Raw genomic sequence first — 20,309 nt, 5'->3', positions numbered from 1 at the left:
CAGAATCTCTTTATTCCTAAATGTCGTCAACTAATAATAAAATCAGAATTGCTGCAACGGTATCCCTGAAAATCAGGGATCAGGTATTTCCACACAGCTGGAAAGACCGATCTAAAAGTCAACTAGGGCTATAGAGAAAAATAAGAAAGAGAAATCAGCAAGCAGCATCAATGAACAGTAGCCATGAACAATAATCCTGAATAATTTCTGTGAACAGTAATTACAAACAATGGATCTGAAAACCTTACTCAAGCATAGAGGATCAAAACTTGCTCTATACCATGCTATAAGCCTAAGAGATCTAACATGATTATAAGAATTACTTCAACAGATATCCTTGCAACCTAGCTCATCATGATAGAACCAATAGATTCGTCAAAAAGATGCTTGAAAACATTTGTGGTTCATATAAGGATTGGAGACGAGGGTGAGCCTTGGATCAATGGTAAGGTTGCTCCTTTGTCACCGGTCACAGATTCGAGTTCAAGGAAACAATCTCTCTGCATAAAAAAGCAGGGGTAGGGTTCCGTACATTGTGACAACCCTCTCCCTACCCTAGCAAAGTGGAGAGCCTAGTGGCCTGGGGACAAGTCACAAGTTCAAGTCCAAGGGAACAATCTCTGTGCATAAAAAAAGCAGGGGTGATGCTATGTACATTGGGACAACCCTCTCCCTACCCTAGCAAAGTGGAAAGCCTTGTGGCCTGGGGACACCCAATATAAGAATTGGAGACCAATGTGGAGATAATGCTTTGTCATAGGAACTCTAGAAAACAGCATGTGTGATAGATGTACATTATTTGATGGGGAGAGTTTCGTGAAGGGTATTATGGATTAATTGCGGTTTAGGGCTAAAGTGCTATGACAAGCCAGCAAACGTTTTCTTCCCAATAATTTCTATTTTCTTTCTCTTCCTCAAAGATAACACAAAAATAAATAAATAAATAAATAAAATAAAACTGTGCATTTAATTTAATAAGAAAAAACACAAACTAAAAAACACATAAACTAAGGCAATACCATAAAAGACAAAAGATTAAATACAGTAAAAAAGTTACAGAAGTTATTATGTTTGCAAGACACAAGTGTAAACCTTCCCACAGACATGATTACATAATCTAAAGTAATGTCAACGTGGTCAACAGCATGAATAGTCACAAACCTCACTGATCAGGAATTTCAGTGCCCAAAGACCAACAATATCAGCTTTTGCTTCCTCTATAGATGAGTGGAGTTCCTGCAATTCCTGCATCCAGCCAAAAAAATAAAAAACAGAGAGAGAGAGAGAGGGGCAAACCCCAAAAAAGAGTAGATTAGAAACTGTTCATACAAGAAATTCTAACATTTTAAAGTTCATTTTATGAATTCTGTTTTTTATATTCTACTTTCAAAGGTGTTACTCATACAATATCCAGTAAGCTAAATTGTTGTTGACTCTTGCGGGAAGCCGAACCAAGTTTCTATAGCATTCCACTTTTGTGAACGGTCTTTCCCCCATCACTGATTATAAAATCACCAAAAACCATAAAATCCTCCTAGAGAACAGGTTATACTGACACCCAGCAGCACCTTCGCCCCACGCCCCCTCCTTTTTGGAACTAAACTGTCTAGAGACTCTAGACTATTTGATAATAATGCCAGTTAATATCTAATGCAAAGAAGAGTAAGAAGTGGAATTGTCATGGTAATTTTTTTGCACATATTCTCCCCCATAGATTACTCTAACTCAACAAATGGTCGTCTCTAAATATTGCAGTTATGATCCTCTACTAACCTTACTACTCACCGATGGAGGACTACTCATGTCTTCCGGTAAGCATATTTTATAAGAGGCCTAGTTTTAGGAAATTAGGGATTTTGTATTATTTTGTGACATTTTATTTTTTTAGTATTTTATTTAATTTTGGTGGTTATTTTTCTAATTTTTGGTTGCTTTATTTTTAGGGTTGTATTGTATCATTGTGAGGACAAGGAAATTTAGAAAATTAATTAAATCTTTGCCCTAAGCTCATCTCTTCCACTCTTCTGTCTGCATGCATTCTCTCTTTCTTTCCTGATTTTCATTCTATCAGGATGAGTATAGGTAAAAGGGTTCACTGTTAATTAATAATAGTAGGTGGCTTACTGGTAAAATCATAATTCACTAGGGATGTGCTTGTTCATGTAACAAATATTTTAAAAGTATAAGAGGGCCGGTTCTCCCAAAAAAAGAGTTGAAGATTGTTTTGTTGTTTCTCGTCCCTAACCTCTCTCTCTCTCTCTCCTCTCCTTTTGCTTAACTCTTCGTCTTCTTTCTAACCTATGTAACATGGTTTCTGAGCATTTCACTGCTCACAATTACTGTTCATCATGACTATTTCATGCACTTTTCACAGAGACTGTTCACCGATACTGTTTACAGATCTCTTTCCTTTTGTAACATTGGCTCAAAGCTTTAATGCCTGATCCTCCTTAGGTTTCTGCTTTTTTTTTTTTTCCCCTGCTCTCCTTTTACTATTAACTTGTTTTCCTTCACTACCAATTGGAGTGTATAAGAAGTTAAGAACTAAGAAGCAGATACGAGGCAGACTCTTTCTCTTTCTTGCTCATCTGCATGTAGCAACCTAATGGTTCATTGCTGGTTCTGTGGGCATCTGTGATATAAATGTTAAAGCTTGATATACATTGTTAGCCCACAACCTAACAGCTTAAGCTTTTAGGTAAAGTGGTATTCTAATATGGCATCAGAGCTGGTTACCGGAGATCATGGATTCTAGTCTTGTTGCCTGCGTTTATTGTGTGATGTTTAAAAAAATTATTGTGCTCCCTATCATGGTTGTTATTTATCATGTGTTTATCTCTTTACATGCTGTTGGGCTGCACATGCGGAAGAGTGTTAAAGCTTGACATACATTGTTGGCCCACAACCTAACAGCGCAAGTTTTTAGATAAAGTGGTATAACAATAAATAATTTTCTGAGTTAGAAAAGAGTCTCAAACGATAAAATGCTTTGTGCGTTAGTGTATGCCCTGCAGATCAAGATTAGTGCTGTGATCTGTAGAGCATCTGACTTCTTTTTAGGATATCTCCTGAAAAATTGTGCTTGGTGATGCATGGGAAAACAGAGCTTTGGCTGATCAAAAGTATTGTGTTCATGTTACTTTCCAGCCTCCTGATCAAACTGATTTAGTAGGTCTGCAAAGGATCTTCATAAACTTGAATCACAGGAACTATCTTATTTGGGCCCAGAATGTGAAAATATTTATTGGAGCTAGAGAGAAGTCAAACTTCTTGACTATTGATCCACCTTCTCCAACTTCTGGACTCAAGGCCTAGCTGATGCAGCGTGTGGGGTGAAATACACTGTAGGATCTGTCAGAAACCTGACATATTAGGGATAATTACAGTGAAATATAATGGGAAGGGATCCTCTTGCACGGAAAAGCAGCGATGGACGCTATGAAATCTTCAACCCACATATCCAACTTCTCAGGAAAATTCTGAACAGATCAGAATTGATAACCAAAATGGAAAGGGAAAATTCTGCATCTTTCTTCATTATCTGGCAAAACACACATAACAGGCTTGCACATTAAAATGTGCCTTGGAAAATGACTATTCTTGCCTACAGCTGTTTCTAGCTTCTCTAGATTCAAAAGACCCACTTTGAGAATACAACTAATAAACATTATAGCAACTTAAAGTATTTTTTTTTTAATTAAAAAGAAGATATATTAAGAAAGAGAGATTACAGCCTAGACAAGGATATGAAATCCTAAAAAATAAATATGTAAACAAAAAATAAAAAAAGAAAAAAATATATAAAACTACACAATATTAACCAAGAAATCCCCTCTTTAAACCCTTCCCACCATAATTCACCAAACACTTCAAATTTGCTAGTTCTCTCTGATCCTTCTTAGACTTAGTTCTACTACCATCTAACTGAGTTCATTTTCTTCACAATATGACGTGTACACCCAACTTGTCCAATAAATGCTGAACTTTAAGATTCTTCACAGAAAAATGGGCAAAATTCCATCCTCAGCCAATTGCTTGTTATCCATACCATCATTTTCCAGAAATTCTAATTCCTTCCAATCCGTCCAATGGAGGAGGCGGCACATATGTTAAATCCCCAAGCATATCAGATGAATCAGAAACATAACCATACTGTTCCCGAATCTTGTCCAAGAGCAAACCCCCATCACAATCCAAATTACTGAGATCTTCACTGTCATTATCTGAAATATACCCCCAATTCCTTTTTTCTTTACATCTCCTAACCTCTCATTAGTAACACCCTTCTGAACAATTGGTTCTCCCAATATACTTAAATTACCTACTGCATCTCTCCTCAGAAATTTTCTTGTAATCTCATCAGATAACTCACTTTGAAGAACTTTTCCTCAACACTTATCTGCACTGTCTTCCATGAGCATAAACCTTTAGACCACTGATCTTGTCTTAAGTATATTGGAAGAACCATCTCTTCCCCCCACACCACCCCCTGACTTCATGTCTAAACACGGATTTTACAACCTTCACCTTTGCCATTCTTCCCTTCCGTCACCACTTGACTCCACAATCGAGGAGCCAAAAGACTTGCTTCACCTTTCCCACCAGACACAGGATGAAATTCCTTAGCTATCTCACAAAAAACATAGGCAAAGATTAGACATCCATCATCTTTTGTGTCACCAGGGACTAACACCTAAAAATGTCTTTACCTTTCCACCTCAATCCTAGCTCCAGAAATCTTTCCACCTTAGCCCACCTAGCAATATTAACTATGCTTCCCTGGTGCAGTAGCATTGCATCATTCTCCCCTTGTTAGAAGAAACTCGCTTAAATGCAAGCTTCCATCTCTAATGATTAACACATTTTGGCATCACACAGCATAAGCTCCTATTTGCTTATTTAGGACTTCCTACGCTCAGTCTTTCCTTCCCACACGACTCGAAATTGAAAGTGCTTATTCAGAAGTCAAAATTTTGAATCTTGATCCAGTATTGTATTAGGTAAGCCATGAAACCTCACATCCCTGAAAAATACACATACATTAGATGTCTTTTAGCATGCTATTAAATGTGCCAGTTTGGAGAAGCCGTCAACCACCACAAATACAGAACTGGTACCACTTGCTGTTTTGGGTAATCAAACAACAAAAATCGTACTTACCTCATCCCATGGAGCAGTAGGCTCTAGTAAAGGAGTGTAGAAACAAATATTTGCCACCAGCCTTTGGCAATTTGATATGTTTGACATCTTTCCACATCCTTATAAACATCTTGACACAAGGTAGGCCAAAAATATCTTTCAGCCTGTCTTATCTCGATCAACATGCAACTCAACAATTAGAAACTCTCTTAAAGAACCAATTGGAATACATAACTTGTTTCTCTTGAATATATGTCCGTTTTGTAGGAGAAACTCAGCAAGCTCCTTGTTGACCTGGCTTCATGTCTTGCTAAGATGTCTTTGAAATAGGGGTCTTCCTTGCATTCTTCCAATATCATGCTTGCATATTCCAGAATTAAAGCAGAATGGATTTTGAGCTTTCTGATCAGCACACAAAGATCTGCAGTCCTTACTTTTTCAAGGAAATCCTTCAACTCCAAAAGCAAAGTAGCATGGAGCCAAGTGTCTTTCAACTTTATGTTTTTTGCAGAATTTCATGCTAGCTCCAGCAAGCTATCCTAATGCCTGCCACTGCCTCAAGCTCCCAGTGTATGCCTTGATAGCAACAAACACGGGGCATTTAAGTGGTCATTGTAGGAGCACCCATCAGCAGGAGGTAGAGATTGAAGACGTGGCAGAAACCACCAATGCATTAACAGTGGTTGCAATAACCATGTGGTTGGTAAATGTCGAGATAGTTGGCAGCAAGGTCTTAAATTTCGATTTCGACTCAAATTTCGAAGCTCTGAAAGCACGGAAATTTCGACGGAAACTTTGATTTCGATTTCAATTTGAAAAAATAACAGAAATTAGTAATAAAGCATGGAATTCTTTCTGAAACTTTAGAAATGGTTAACAAACATAATAATATAAGTTTTAGGACTAATATATTACAAATTAAGTTCATCTATGTTTTGTATGAGGTGGAAAAGTTGTAAAATAGTATGTGTATCAAACATATTTGTAAGATAATGTACATTAAACATATTCAATTAATACAAATGAGATTCATAAATCATTTAAATATTATTTATTATACAAATAGTGATAATTTAGACATGAGTGGTTAAATAAAATGTTACTGTACGTTTTTTTTTTTCATATAATTTTAAAAGCACTTGTAATAATCTTTTGTTTAGATAAAATAAATTAAGATAGAAATTTCACTTCACTCCTAAATTTCTCATTTGAATTCTGACGAAATTTCATCGTATGGTTAAAATTTCGACAAGTTTCACTAAAATTTTGAGATTTCGATAAATTTCGAATGATTCGTTGAGATTTCGACGGAAATTATGCAAGACGGAAATTGAATGCCATTTCGATTTCGAGGGTGACGGAAATCGGAAATTTCGACAATTTCGTGGAAATTTAAGACCATGGTTGGCAATGAGTTTACTAATCCCACAAGGGGCACATACATTATCATGATATTAGTAGTATTTCTTGTATAATATATGATCTCTGGGAGAAAAGAGGGGGGGAGGGGTTTTGTTAAATTGGTCAGGCCAAACTAGCAATAAGATGCAACATCTATTCCTATATCCAGTGCTGCAGCTACTCAAGCTTGTTTAGATACATCCACTTTCTAAACTCAAAACCTGCTTCAAATTGGGTAATTGACCTAGGTGTATGATTCATGAGCTGTCTTGCTACTCCAATTTGAGTAATTTGTCCAAGTATTCTCCATTGATCTAGGTAATAGTAATAGTACGACCCCTTATATTCAGGGGAAGAATGCAGTTCAACCTAGTTCTTCTATTTCATTATCCTCTGTGTTATATGCTCCTCTCCAATAAATTTGTTGTTCATAAGTACAACAACATCAAACAAGCCCTAAATCCCATTAGGTGGGCTCGGTTACAAGAATCATTTTCCATCAATTTACATGATCATCGACAATCTCCTTCGACAATTTAAGGGCTATTAAATCCTTACTATCTCATTTCAAGTTATTTTTGGTCTATCCCTACTCCTTTTACCACCCCAAACAATAACTAGCTCACTTTTCCTCACTAGTGCACTATTTGGTTCATGTTGCGAGAGCCTAAACCATCTGAACCACCCCTCCCCTATCTTATCTTTTGCAGGTGCTGCGCTTAAGTTACCGCAAATATGTTCTTTCCTTAATTATCTTTTAGCATTATACCACTCATCCACCTTAGCATTCTCATTTCATCAACTTTTACTTTTTAGATATTTGGTTTCTTACTTGTCCAACATTTTGATCCATACAACATAGCTGGTTTTGTAGCCCACTTATAAAACTTTTCTTTCAATTTTAAAGGTATTCTACAGTGACACAACACGCCCGAAGCACCTCTCCATTTTACCCAATTTGCTTTAACTCTATGTATTACATCTTCTTTGATTTCTCCTTCAGCTTGCATAATAGATCCAAGGTATTGAAATCTACTAGTGTTAATAATTACTTGATCGCGAAGTCCAATATTTTCTCAAATATTCCTCGTACTATGACTGAAATCACATTTAATATATTCTATCGTATTCATACTTATCATAAAACTTCTAGATTTTGAAGGTTCTCTCCATAATTTTAACATAGATTCTACACAACCCCTAGCTTCATCAATCATGATAATGTCATCTGCAAACAACAATGACCATGGAACCTCATTTTGGATACACTTGAAGTTCATCCATCATGAATGCAAAAAGTTAAAGGCTCAAAGCAGATCCTTGATGTACACCTATTGTGATTGGGAATTTCATAGAATCTCCATAAGTAGACCTAACGCTAGTCATTACTCCGTCATGCTTACCTCAATGACCTCAACATACCTACAACATACTCCATTTTCCTTCCCCTCAAACCCACCGTAGAACTTCATAAACCCTTTTCTTTTCCTTATACTTTTCCATAAATCTTCTAAAATGATATATAACTTTTGTAATTGATCGCCCAAGCATAAAACAAGAATTGATTTTCTAGGACCTCTTTGTTCTAGTCTTACTCATTGTTCAATTACCCTTTCCCACAGTTCCATTGTATGACTCATAGGTTTAATTCCAGACCCCGCATACGCGGGAGCTTTGTGCACTGAGCTGCCCTTTTTTTATCAGTCAACTAACTATATCCCCAATGACTTTGTCACATTCTTTCCCTCTTGCTATGTTTTTTCAAAACCTATTGACAATGGAGATGAGTAGGCGATTGCTTGGGTCTCCACCACTTGGAGATGAGTATCCTTGATGGACACCTATTGTGCTTCTGGGATTTGCAGCTCCGTCTGAGTCGGCTGAGGCCCCAGCCACTACCCCTAGGCCTTCAGCTTCTCCAGCCCCTCAGTCTCTTGTAGTTCCTCTTTGGTTCAGTTACAAACCCTAGAGTGTTGTTGGGTTGCCGTTAGATTAGTTGTAGCATAGAATGGTTCCCCTTTGGCTCCTTTGTTAGTGACAGACCTTGAGTGTCGTTGGGTGCTATTTAGCATAGATTTCTCTTCATTGTCAAGTTGGTTCCCTCTCGGTTCTTCAAAGGCTCTGTGACAAACCTCGAATCCGATTGGTGCCATTTAAATTAGATTTCATTTACTTGTCAATTTACATTGCTTTGTGTAATTTTAATTTGCAAGTTCAATTTCATTTCATTGATGCTTTGTATTTCAATTTCAATTTCAATACAAGTCATGTTTTTAATATTGCCTTTCAATACCTTGTCTTTAATTTCATGCACCATGAGTAGCTAAGTTCTTTAGTTCTCTAGTTGTGATGAAACCCTAGGCCAAAGTCCAATAGCTAGGTTTCAATCAATTGTGCATAATAGGGTACGGTTGCTAAAAAGTAATTTGTGTTCACTGGATAGGATATACCCTGTCTCCCGATTGTGCTCCGGACGATTGGTGCGACCTGGCTACCCTATGCCACTCGAACGGATTACACTAAAAAGGAATTCATGTTCGCTAGATAGGGTATACCCCGTTCTCCCGATCGTGCTCTGGACAATTGGCGCGAACCTGACTACCCTATGCTACTTGAGTGAATGACTTATCTTTGAAACCTTAGTATGGATGATTGACCGAACCTAGGTATTGTGCACTAAAGGCTAGGGTGGATTCATAACCAGAGACATGCTTTCCATAGATAATTTAATTCAATTTAATTGCTTTCGTAGTTATTGAACACAGTGTATAGTTTTAGTCCCACATCGGAATGTTAGGATAACCTCACTCTCTTGTATAGCTATATATATACATCTCAAAGTTGTAAGCAAAATACACCAAGTGATCTTCACTCTCTTATATAGTTCTCTCTCTTTTACTTTCTTCTTGGTATCAGAGCAAGGTTGGGTTCCTTGTTTAAGGTTCGGGTTCTCAATTGAGCCGTATGCACTGCACTCGCCACGTATGTGGAGCTTGTGCATCAGAAAGCTTTACTGATAGTAGGTTGAGTCGTATGCTCTGTACTTGCGACTTTTAGTGTATCTTGTACATCATAAAACTCAGTCTACTATTTTCTCGGTACCTTCCAGCGACTTTCAGGCAACTTCCGGCAACTTTACCGTCGATCGGAAACTTTCTGGTGTTTTCCGGCAACTTTCTTGTCAACCGGCACCGTTTCCGGCGACCAGTGACTTTTCCAACAACTTTTTCAACGACTTTCCCGGTGATCGACAACTTTTTCGGCAACTTTTCCGGTAACTTGCCGGTGGCTTTTCCAACGACTTGCTTTGCTTTGCTGCGTTGATACTTTTGCAGCCTATTTCTCTTCTTTACAATGGCTACTAAGGATGATGCCTACCAAGGACAGTACATCCACCTCTTCGTCTTTGAACCTTCCACGGCCTGACTTATCTCTAGCTCAGACTGCTCCTGTTCAGAAGGTCACCAGCATTCTTCTGAATGGTAGCAACTTTCATGCTTGGTCACAGTTCCTTTGCTTATATCTTAGGGGTAGTGGCAAGGCTGATTGGTTGTTAGGAATGGAGTTTCGCCATGCTAATACAGATCCGGCTTACCGACAATGGTCCAATGACAATTGTGTCATCCTGAGTTGGATGTTTGCTTCTATGGAAGACCATCTCTACAGGATGTTCATGTTTCACGATATTGTTCATAGACTTTGGTCTGCCTTGACCAAACTGTTCGTCCACACAATGTGCGAGGCTCGGATTTTAAGCTTTATCGGGAGCTCCACCAAGCGACCCAGGCTTCTTTGGGTTTATCTGTGACGGACCTTTTTGGCTATCTCCAGTCTCAGTGGGAGAGCTCGCCCAGTATGAGTCTTTTGCTAAGTTTCCTACTGAGGCAGCAGCTATTGAGGCAAAACGCCAAGATCGTCGACATACTTATCAGTTCTTGATGGGTTTAAAACCTAAGTTCGAATCACTTCGGACTCAGATTTTGAACACATCCCCGGTTCCCTCTTTGTAAGAGGCATTTGCAATGATTGATGGTGATGATCGGCGACGATGTCTTCTCCCTGGATTTACTTCTTCTAGTGTGCCCGAGTAGGTTGCGCTTGCAGCCCCAATTGGTGCTAGGTCTGTTGACCGCAAGACTCGATTCTGCCAGCACTGCCAACGGAATAATCACACCATTAAGCACTACTTCATTCTCCATCCATAGTTGCGGGAGCGTTACTCCAAACAAGCCTCTCATGGTCATAGTCATGGTCGTGGCAAAGGTCGAGGACCTTCTAACATTGAAGCTATTGCAGAATCTCTTCCTACACCTTCGCCTTCTCTTACTTCTACACCTGCTGCTGCTCCATATTTCTCTCACCTCCAGGCTCAACTTACACAGCTTCAGTCTTAGATTAGCCTCCTTGCCTCTGTTGCACCGATTGCATCCTCTTTTACAGCCACCTTTGCTAAAAGTAACCCTACTGCCCTTTTAACTAAGTCTGGCATGGCCAGTGGCACACCCGTTTGGATACTGGACTCAGGGGTGAACAACCATTTGACTGGTGAGGCATTTCTCATTACATCCCTTGTCCCTTCGTTGGTTTGTAATGTTCGCATTGACGATGGTACCTCTCGTTCCATTCATACCCAAGGCACTGCCCGTTTATCCTCGACTCTATCTTTATTCCCTGTTTATTATGTTCTACAGTTTTCCTATAACTTGTTATCTGTCCTCCGAATTGCCAAACAATATAACTGTGCTGTGGTTTTCTTACCCAACTCTTGTTACTTGCAGGATCTGAGTTCGAGGAAGATTTTTGGCAGGGGCTTTGAAAGGGACAGGCTCTACTACTTTGGCGATCCGCCTTCCTGTCTTGCATCCTCTTCTAGCTTTCAGGAATCTGTTTTGCCTTCTAATGTTTCCGTTGTTTTCTTTTTAAAAACCTTGGATTTGTGGCAAGCCCGTTTGGGACATGCAAATTTTAAATATTTGTGTTGGTTATTTCCAGAATTTAATAAAGCTTGCAAGAATTTTAATTTTCAGTGTGCTACTTGCAAATTATCTAAGCATGTTCCTTCATCTTATCCGTCTCGTATGCATCGTTCTCTTGTAGCTTTTGATATTGTTCATAGTGATGTCTAGGGTCCCTCCCCTGTCTCCTCACTCACTCAGCATCGATATTATGTCACCTTTACTGACAATTACTCCCGTTGTACCTGGGTCTACCTCATGAAAAATAAATCCAAAGTTTTCACTCATTTTCAGGCTTTCCTGCGAATGATTAAGACTCAATACAATACTATGGTTCGTATCTTGAGGTCTGACAATGGCCATGAATACCTCAATAATGAGTTTCGTGTTGAGTTGTGCCAACAGCGTATTCTCCAACAGTTAACATGTCCCTACACTCCTGAATAGAATGGTGTGGCCGAACACAAAAATCGCCACATCATGTCTATTGTCCGTTGTCTTCTTCGGGGAATGCACGTCCCCAAGTCTTATTGGCCTCACGCCGTTCTCTCTGCAGCCTATCTTCTCAATCGTACTCTGAGTCGTGCATTGCAGAATTCTGCTCCACTTCATCTTCTGCATCCCAACAGGTCCCTTTTCTCCCTTCTTCCTAGAGTGTTTGGATGCACCTACTTTATTCATGACCGCAGTCCTTCTTGGACCAAGCTTGAAAATAAAGCCATCTAGTGCATTTTTCTAGGATACTCCTCTATGTCTAAGGGATATTGTTGTTATGATCCTGTTGGTCGGCACACTTATCACTCTCTCGATGTCACGTTCCATGAGTCTACCCCATTCTACATTGACTCCTCTCATTTCATATCTCCGCCAGTGCCATCTCCACTTCCTCGACCTGAGCCTATCTTTCTCCCATCTATACCAGTGCCCTCTTCACCAGTGTCGTCTTCATCTTCTGAGCCTCCTACCTCTGTCCCCACTAAGCAGGACCATATCTCTCTCATTCCACAAGTTTACACTCGCCAATTGCGCCCTGCGAAGCCTCTGCCAGCATCATCACCGAGCTCGAGTATGTCACCTATAGTCCCTGATCCCCCTACTCCCTCCTCACGGCATCCTTCTCGAACCCGTCGAGCTCTTGATAGACTTTCTTTAGCCTGTTCTACTGACCACCCTATGTCCTAGTATCTTTCTTATCGGGATATTTCTTCGAGTTATCAAGCCTTTTTGGGACAGGTTGATGCTATTATCATACCTCACTCAGTTCATGAGACCCTCCAGGGCCCCAAATGGGTTGCCGCCATGTGTACTGAGATGGAAGCTCTACATCAGCAGCATACTTGGGATCTTGTTCCCCTTCCTTCCGGTGCACGCACGGTGAGCTGTAAATGGGTGTTCACAATTAAGCACCTTGCAGATGGTACTGTTGACAGGTATAAAGCCCACTTGGTGGCTAAGGGTTTTACGTAGATTCCAGGTCAGGATTTTCATGCTACATTTGCCCCTGTGGCGAAGCTCACTACTGTTCGCCTCTTGATCACTTTGGCGGCTTCTTTCACTTGGTCTTTATATCAGTTTGATGTCAAGAATGCCTTCTTGAATGGTGATCTTACTGATACTATTTACATGGATCCCCCTCCCAATTTTTCTACTCAAAGGGAGTATTCTGGCAAGGTGTGTAAATTGTGCAAGTCCTTATATGGGCTTAAGCAATCACCTCGTGCATGGTTTAAAATATTCAGTGATGTCGTTCTCTTTATGGGATTTATTGAATGCCAGTCAAACCACACTTGCTTTATTAGGCGTCTCTACCATAGTCCTTATACCATTATCTCGGTCTATGTGGATGATATTATTGTAACAGGTAATGACTTGTCAGGAATTGCTCAGATTATAAAGGACTTGGGAGACACCTTTGACATCAAGGATCTAGGACCCCTCAAGTATTTCTTGGGCATTGAGATAGCACGCTTCCGCAAGGGCATTTCCCTCTCTCAGTGGAAATATGCCCTAGATCTCCTTATGGACACTGGAATGTTGGGATGTCAACCTGCTTCTATGCCCCTGAATCTGAATATCTCCCTTTCAGCAGGGTCTGGTCATCTATCGACAGACCCTTCGGTGTATCAGAGACGACTTGGTCGCCTCATTTATTTGACCAACACTTGGCCTGATTTGGCCTATGCAGTGAGCCTAGTAAGTCAGTTCATGCATTCTCCCCGGACTTCACATATTGATGCCATCTATCACATCTTACAGTATGTGAAGACCTCAGCTGGATTGGGATTGTTCTATTCATCTAGAATACAACCAGGTCTTTCGGTGTTTACTGGTGCTGACTATGCTAGGTCCAAGACTGACAGACGATCTACCTCAGGTACTTGTACTTTTAAGGGTGATCATCTTCTTTCTTGGAAGAGTAAAAAGCAGGTGGTGGTTTCACGTTCCTCTATTGAGGTTGGGTACTGGGCTATGGCACAAGGTACCTATGAGATCCTGTGGCTACACTCTCTCCTCTCTAAGATTGGCTTTCCTGTGATAGACTCTTCTTTGTTGTTTTGTGACAACAAGTCTGCTATATCTCTCTCTTTTGATTCAGTTCTGCATGGGAGGACCAAGCATATTGAGGTGGATATTCACTTCATCAGCCAAAAAGTTCGTTCTATGATTATCTCTCCCCACTTTATCTCCTCCAAAGGCCAGGTTGTTGATGTCTTCACCAAGTCTATTGGCCTAGGTTTATTATAGACTGCTATCTCCAAGTTTCGACTTGTCAACATCTTCGTTTCAGCTTGAGGGGGAGTATTGAACATAGTGTATACTTTTAGTCCCACATCGGAATGTTAGGATAACCTCACTCTCTTATATAGCTATATATATACATCTCAAAATTGTAAGCAAAATACACCAAGTGATATTCACTTTCTCTTATTTAGTTCTCTCTCTTTTACTTTCTTCTGTAGTTTACTAGAAAAACCCAAAATTTCATCTTTTCATTCTTGTTCAAGCATAGTAAACTAGATTGGATTGGTTAATTGTTGCACTCAGTCCCTAAGGATCAACGCCCGACTTACTCATTGTTCTATTGAACTTGGGGTTAGTTAGGTTATAAATTTTATCTTCGGTAGTTAAGGACACAAGCCTTGGCGAGCCTACCAAATTTTGGCACCGTTGCCGGGAACTTATTTACGATAGTGAGCCAAATCTGAGTGTAGTTTATTGCGTGATTTTTATTTTCTTTTAATTTTCATTTGTTTTTATTTTTGTTTGATATTTGAAGGCTTGCTTTTCTATGTTGAGTTGTTATATGCTAGGTTTGCGATCTTTGGATCCCAAATTAGTGCCTATAGACCCTCAGATTGAGAGATCCCATAGGTCGGATAGGAAATCTACTTCTAGTCCAGAGTTAGCCGAATCCTCTGAACCTAAAGTCATGGTTGAACATCAACCGGTTCCCACTTTCCATCATCAAAACCCAAACCCAGAACCTCTTGTCCCCGTTGACCCGCGGCGGAGGAGCAACCTATTCGGCCCCTTAGGGACTATTTCACACCCAATGCATACACCTCACCGTCTTGCATCTGGTTCCCAGATGTTGAGGCAGCGCGATTCGAAATCAAGACCTCACCATCTTGAATCCATTGCTTCCCAACTTCTTTAAGAATTCAACTGAAAATCCATACAAGCATCTTGATGAGTTTCTTGAAATTTGTTCCACCATCCGTATACCCAACTTTGGTGATGATGCCCTTCTTCTAAGGCTATTTCCGTTCTCTTCGAAGTACAAAGCCAAATATTGGCTGAATACCTTAGAGCTGAACTGGGTGACCACTTGGGTCACCATGCAACACGAATTCTTTAAAAAATACTTCTCCATTGGGAAGACTAACCAACTTAGGAAGGCAATCACCAGTTTCTCACAGATAGATGGTGAGCAATTTTTCAAGACCTGGGAGCGTTTTAGGGACCTTTTTCGTAAATACCCACATCACCAAGTCCCTAGGTGGCAATTAGTTCAAAACTTCTATGAGGGACTAGTTTAGCATGATAGATCCATGGTCGATGCATCATGTGGAAGTACTTTCCTCACAAAGCATGAGAATGAGGCTTGGACTCTCTTTGAGACCCTCGCCGAGAATTCTTAGCAACATATTGTTGCTTCTCGTAGACCTTCCCAACCTTCTACTTCCCATTCTAAAAGAGTCTATGAGTTAGCCGCCGGCCATGACCTTGCACCCACACTGCAAACCTTTGTTAAGAAACTAGATCAGGTCTTGTCTTTAGAACAACCACCTCAGCCAGTGGCATGTGCAGAGGTGTGTGTAACCTGCTCCGATCCCTCTCACACCCGCTATAATTGCCCCCATGCGTCTCCCACACATGAGTTTGTGCAGGAGGAAGTTAAAGTCATCCATAATTGGTATGACATGCCGTCCAATGATCCTTACTCCTATAAGTACAATCCTGGGTGGAGTAAACATCCTAACTTTTCCTAGAGGCCACAAGCTCCGGATTTTCCAACTCAAAGACCTAAGCAATCACCCAATGCTCCACCTCCTCACCCATTTTAAAATTCAAATCCTCAACATCCTCCCATGTCTGCCCCTCGACAATCAGCTTATCAACAACCATCTCCTCCTCAGCCTCAATATGATAGATCTTTTTAGGAGATGGTGTTGAAAGCCCTCAAGGGTATTAAGACTGATCGTCAAGTTGATCGGCAATTACTCCACTCCCACTCTCAGTCTATAGCAAAAATAGAAGCCACCATGGGCCAACTAGCTACATCCTTGAGTAAGAGGGAAGAGGGCAAGTTGCCGAGTTAGCCCCTTGCTAACCCAAAAAGCCAGTACGGGGTAGAGTGTGAGCCGACTGCTAGTCATTTGACATATCATGAGCAAGCCCAGGCTATGACCGCCCTTAGGAGTGGAAGGGAGATAGATAATAGGGTCAGGGAGAAATCAAATCGAGGTAAGGGCAAGGAGAAGATGAGGGAAGAGCCTAGTGTTGAACCATTCACCCCCTTCTCCTCTAATTTGGTTATTACTCCCATGAAGCCCATCTCCTTCGATGAGATAGCATTGTCCCACTATGTCCCTACAGTGTCATATCCTCCAACCCTTCAAACATATTCTAAATCTAAGAAGGAGGAAAATGTCGAGTCCATGATGGACACGTTTAAGCAAGTAAAGGTCAACCTTCCTCTCTTAGACGCCATTAAGCAAGTGCCTACATATGCCAAATTCCTCAAGGACTTGTGCACCCAAAAAAGCAAATCTCAGGTGCACATAAACAAAAGAGTTAGGCTATTTGAGCATGTCAGCTCCATTCTTCTAGGTCACATTCCCCCAAAACTTAAGGACCACGGTGCTGCCACCATCTCATATGTAATTAGCGATTACACCATTGATAGGGCTTTTTTAGATTTGGGAGCAAGTGTGAACCTCCTTCCCTACTCAGTCTATAAAAAAATCGGTTTAGGAGAGCTTAAGCCTACCCCGGTCACCTTGAGTTTGGCCGACCGATCTGTAAAAAGGCCCCGAGGAGTTGTTAAGGATGTCCTTGTAAAGGTCGATAAGTTTTATTATCCTGTTGATTTTATTGTCCTTCGGCAACATGAAGCTCCAAATAAATGTGTTTCACGCTTCCCAAAACCCATCTTATGACGTTCAATCTTTGGATGTGGACATGATTGACGAGTGTTTTGAGGAGGTTGCCACATCAATTCTTTTAAAGTTTCCCCTTGAGGCTATGTTGTAGCTAGATCACCCCCTTCTTAGGTCTAAAGGACCCGCATGAGCATATCTCTGCCATTTAAGACTTGACCTCTAGCCTAAAGAGTAGGCTTGGGACATGTGAGAAGAGGGTTAGTAAGGGACTAGTGGAAGAAATTCCTATTATCGAACCCGAGTGAGTTCGACATGAGCATTCATTGCGTCTGGCCGAAAACAATAAACTTAGCGCTTTTGGGAGGCAACGCACCTATTTTTCGTGTTTTTCTTTTTCTTTGAGTCTTTGGGTTGTATATTGTTAGGGTATGTTAGAATCTAGAGTCCTTAGAGTAGGTCTTAGGTTAATGTCTCATTCAAAGGTGCGACTAGAGCTTCCTTGGGTGCAACTAGGTCCACCCCTCAAGGTCATTAATTAGGAAAATGCAGTCTTCTTTACAGAATAGGTCAACTATGGCGCGACCAGCAGACCCACCAGGTGCGACTAGGTCTCCATTTTGGCCCCCGAAACTTCAAAAATTCCAAACTATTCCAGAGGGGTTCGACCATTGCGCGACCATCACCTCCCTTGGGTGCAACCTGGTCGAGTCTGTGTGTGCCTGTAACCATTGAAACTTCAGAAAGATTCAACCAAGGCGCGACCAGCACTCCACACTGGTGCGACCTGGTCGAAAGTCTACTTTCCATCTTAAGTTGGGGGTGCGACTAGGGCACAACTAGGCTAACCCAAGGTGCGACCTGGTCGAATCTGTGAAAATTGTTTTAAATTCTCTTCTTCCTGCGAAGCCCTAACTCTTCCTTCTTACATTCTCTTCACACCCCTTCTTTGCACCACTTGCCTACTTGGTTGCCCAAGCATTTCCCACCTCTAGCGACCTCCGACGACCATCACCGACGTCTTCCACACCTCCGACGACCATCCCTAGCTGCATTTCCCCTTCCCTTGGTTGTGATTATCCACCTGGACACTAAGGGTACCTCTTGGAGGCTTAGTCTCTTCGGCTTCTCCCTTCATCGCGTGCGTGTCTCTTCCTCTTGCCCACCCTTCCTCTTCCACCCCGGTCATATATCTCTCCATCTTCTTCATTCATAGGCATCTGTATCATCCCCTCCCAACCTTTTTCGACAATGACATGCCGCACCATGTCTCGAGCTGCTTCTAAGCAGCTCCAGTCGTCTCATGCCGCCGGCAAGCGGAAGAGAGTTGAGGATTAGCCCGAGGATGAGTTTACTTCCGAGTCTGATCGGATCCCACCTGTTCAGCCAAAGAAGAGGGGTCGGGTGGCCTAGAGAGAGCAGGTGATGACAAGCAGAGGGAAGAGGGCTCAGAGGATGACTCTTGACAACTATGACTTTAGGCCGACGTACACATTCCGACTTGAAGAGACTCGAGCCCACCCGCGGAACAAGTGCTACATTACTATCCTCGAAAAGAGGAAATTTGATCACTACATGACCCCGCCGACCACGTCATATCATCCTGAGTTGGCGCAGAAGTTCTACGCACACATGCATCACGATCCTAATACTAGCATTTGGACCATTGAGATTCAAGGGATCGCGTTTGAGCTGACAACCGACTTGATTGATCGGGCGTGGTCACATGACAAGATAGACGACATCTCCTGGCTGGCGATTGATTCTACGGATGCCCACCACATCATCCGCTAGATGTTCCATGGATCATACTATGATGGCGGTGAGTATCAGAAGGGGACGTGCATGGCACGGAATCGCCTGCCTAATTACCTGCTCCTGCACTACCTTGTTCTGCAGCGCAATATTTGCGCATTCGGGCACCACTCAAAGCAGCGCAACGTCCACTTGCAGGTCATCTACGCCGTACATAGGGATATGGATGTTTACATCCCTCAACTGATCTTGGAGGACATGCTCACGTTCTACGAGAGGAACGTGAAGCACCCTAGACTGAAGAAGCCACCGCCAAGGCCGATGCGAGGTCAACCAGCCAAGGAGCCCAAGAGGACCCTCATTCCATACGCCCAGCTGATTATGACGTTCTTGATGAGGAAGAAGATCAACCTGGGTGACCTTAATGCACATATTCATGTCAGAGAAGTCACCAACAAGAAGACTTGGAGTCAGATTCTACGTCCGGTAGCCACTGTGCAACTGAAGGTGAATCGGTGGGCACCTTTTGAGGGCGAACTGGGTACGGAGTTCATTGTATCACAGTTCTACCCCAGGCCCGATGAGTGACTACATCCTCTAGTGCCACCATCACCTAGGGCTCCCAAGAAGAAGAAGACGGCGGCAAGCAGGTGTAATGGCTGTGAAATTTTTTTCAGCATGGACAACCTTGTGCATATTAGTGTATTTGCATGTTTTAAACTTTTAACCCTTTTTAGAAAGAGTTTTAGTATATTTTGGATCTTTCAGTTCAACTAAGTTGTTTGGTAAGGGCAAGAAGTTTACATTTGTTTTAAACCGCCATTGATAGAAAAATTATGCGTGTGCATATTTATACTTCTCATTGTTCTTACGAGTGAAGCATGATAAATTCCTATGTGTGCTAACTTAATTAATAAAACAAAATACACTATACACTCCATTAATCTATTAGAGACACAAGGCATACGAATAATGCAAATATACAATAACTAGAAAAGAAAGAAGGTTGAAGTTGAAAAATATAGAACATAAATATCAATTGCTAATATTATCAAAATAAAATATTTTAGTAACAAGTTAGTATTATCAAATTGTTAATTAATACATCCCTTGTAAGTATTTAAAAAATAGTAAATTTTGAATCAATATCATCCTCATTATAATCTTTGCCCCCTCTCGCCACATAGTATATTGAGAATGATTTATGAAAGAGGGGGAAAAAACAAAAGTGAAAAGTAAAATAAAAAATAAAATGTTTGTCATAACAGTCCTTAGTGGTTACGTAACGGCTGTAACGGCCTTTACGTAATGTTTGCAGTCCCTAATGCTGCTACAGCCATGATTTTTCTTCCCATCGATTTCACAGATTATAACGGTATCAGGAACCCAAAAAAACCGCAGCGGGCGTTATTTAAAACCATGTTGACAATGTAGTTTTGCTAGTATTAAAAGGACA

The 20,309-nt window shown here is 41.1% G+C and overlaps 1 protein-coding gene and 1 non-coding gene across 5 annotated transcripts in view; both read right to left on the bottom strand.

The window, feature by feature from the left end:
* LOC131157054 (nudix hydrolase 3) overlaps nucleotides 1-20,309 on the bottom strand; it is a 136,847-nt gene that overhangs the window by 10,895 nt on the left and 105,643 nt on the right. For all 4 annotated transcript variants that reach the window (XM_058110909.1, XM_058110910.1, XM_058110907.1 and 1 more), the window contains one exon: nucleotides 1,162-1,245. In XM_058110909.1, coding sequence (XP_057966892.1) covers nucleotides 1,162-1,245 — 84 coding nt within the window. The remainder of the gene's footprint in view (nucleotides 1-1,161; nucleotides 1,246-20,309) is intronic.
* On the bottom strand, nucleotides 15,384-15,489 carry LOC131159004 (small nucleolar RNA R71). The gene has a single exon (XR_009137618.1). It is a non-coding gene; the product is annotated as a small nucleolar RNA R71 (small nucleolar RNA).

This window comes from Malania oleifera, chromosome 6, assembly GCF_029873635.1.
Source record: "Malania oleifera isolate guangnan ecotype guangnan chromosome 6, ASM2987363v1, whole genome shotgun sequence".
Classification (NCBI taxonomy): domain Eukaryota; kingdom Viridiplantae; phylum Streptophyta; class Magnoliopsida; order Santalales; family Ximeniaceae; genus Malania; species Malania oleifera.
The sequence above is the reverse complement of the archived record's forward strand: the minus strand, read 5'-3'. Positions and strand labels throughout refer to the sequence as shown.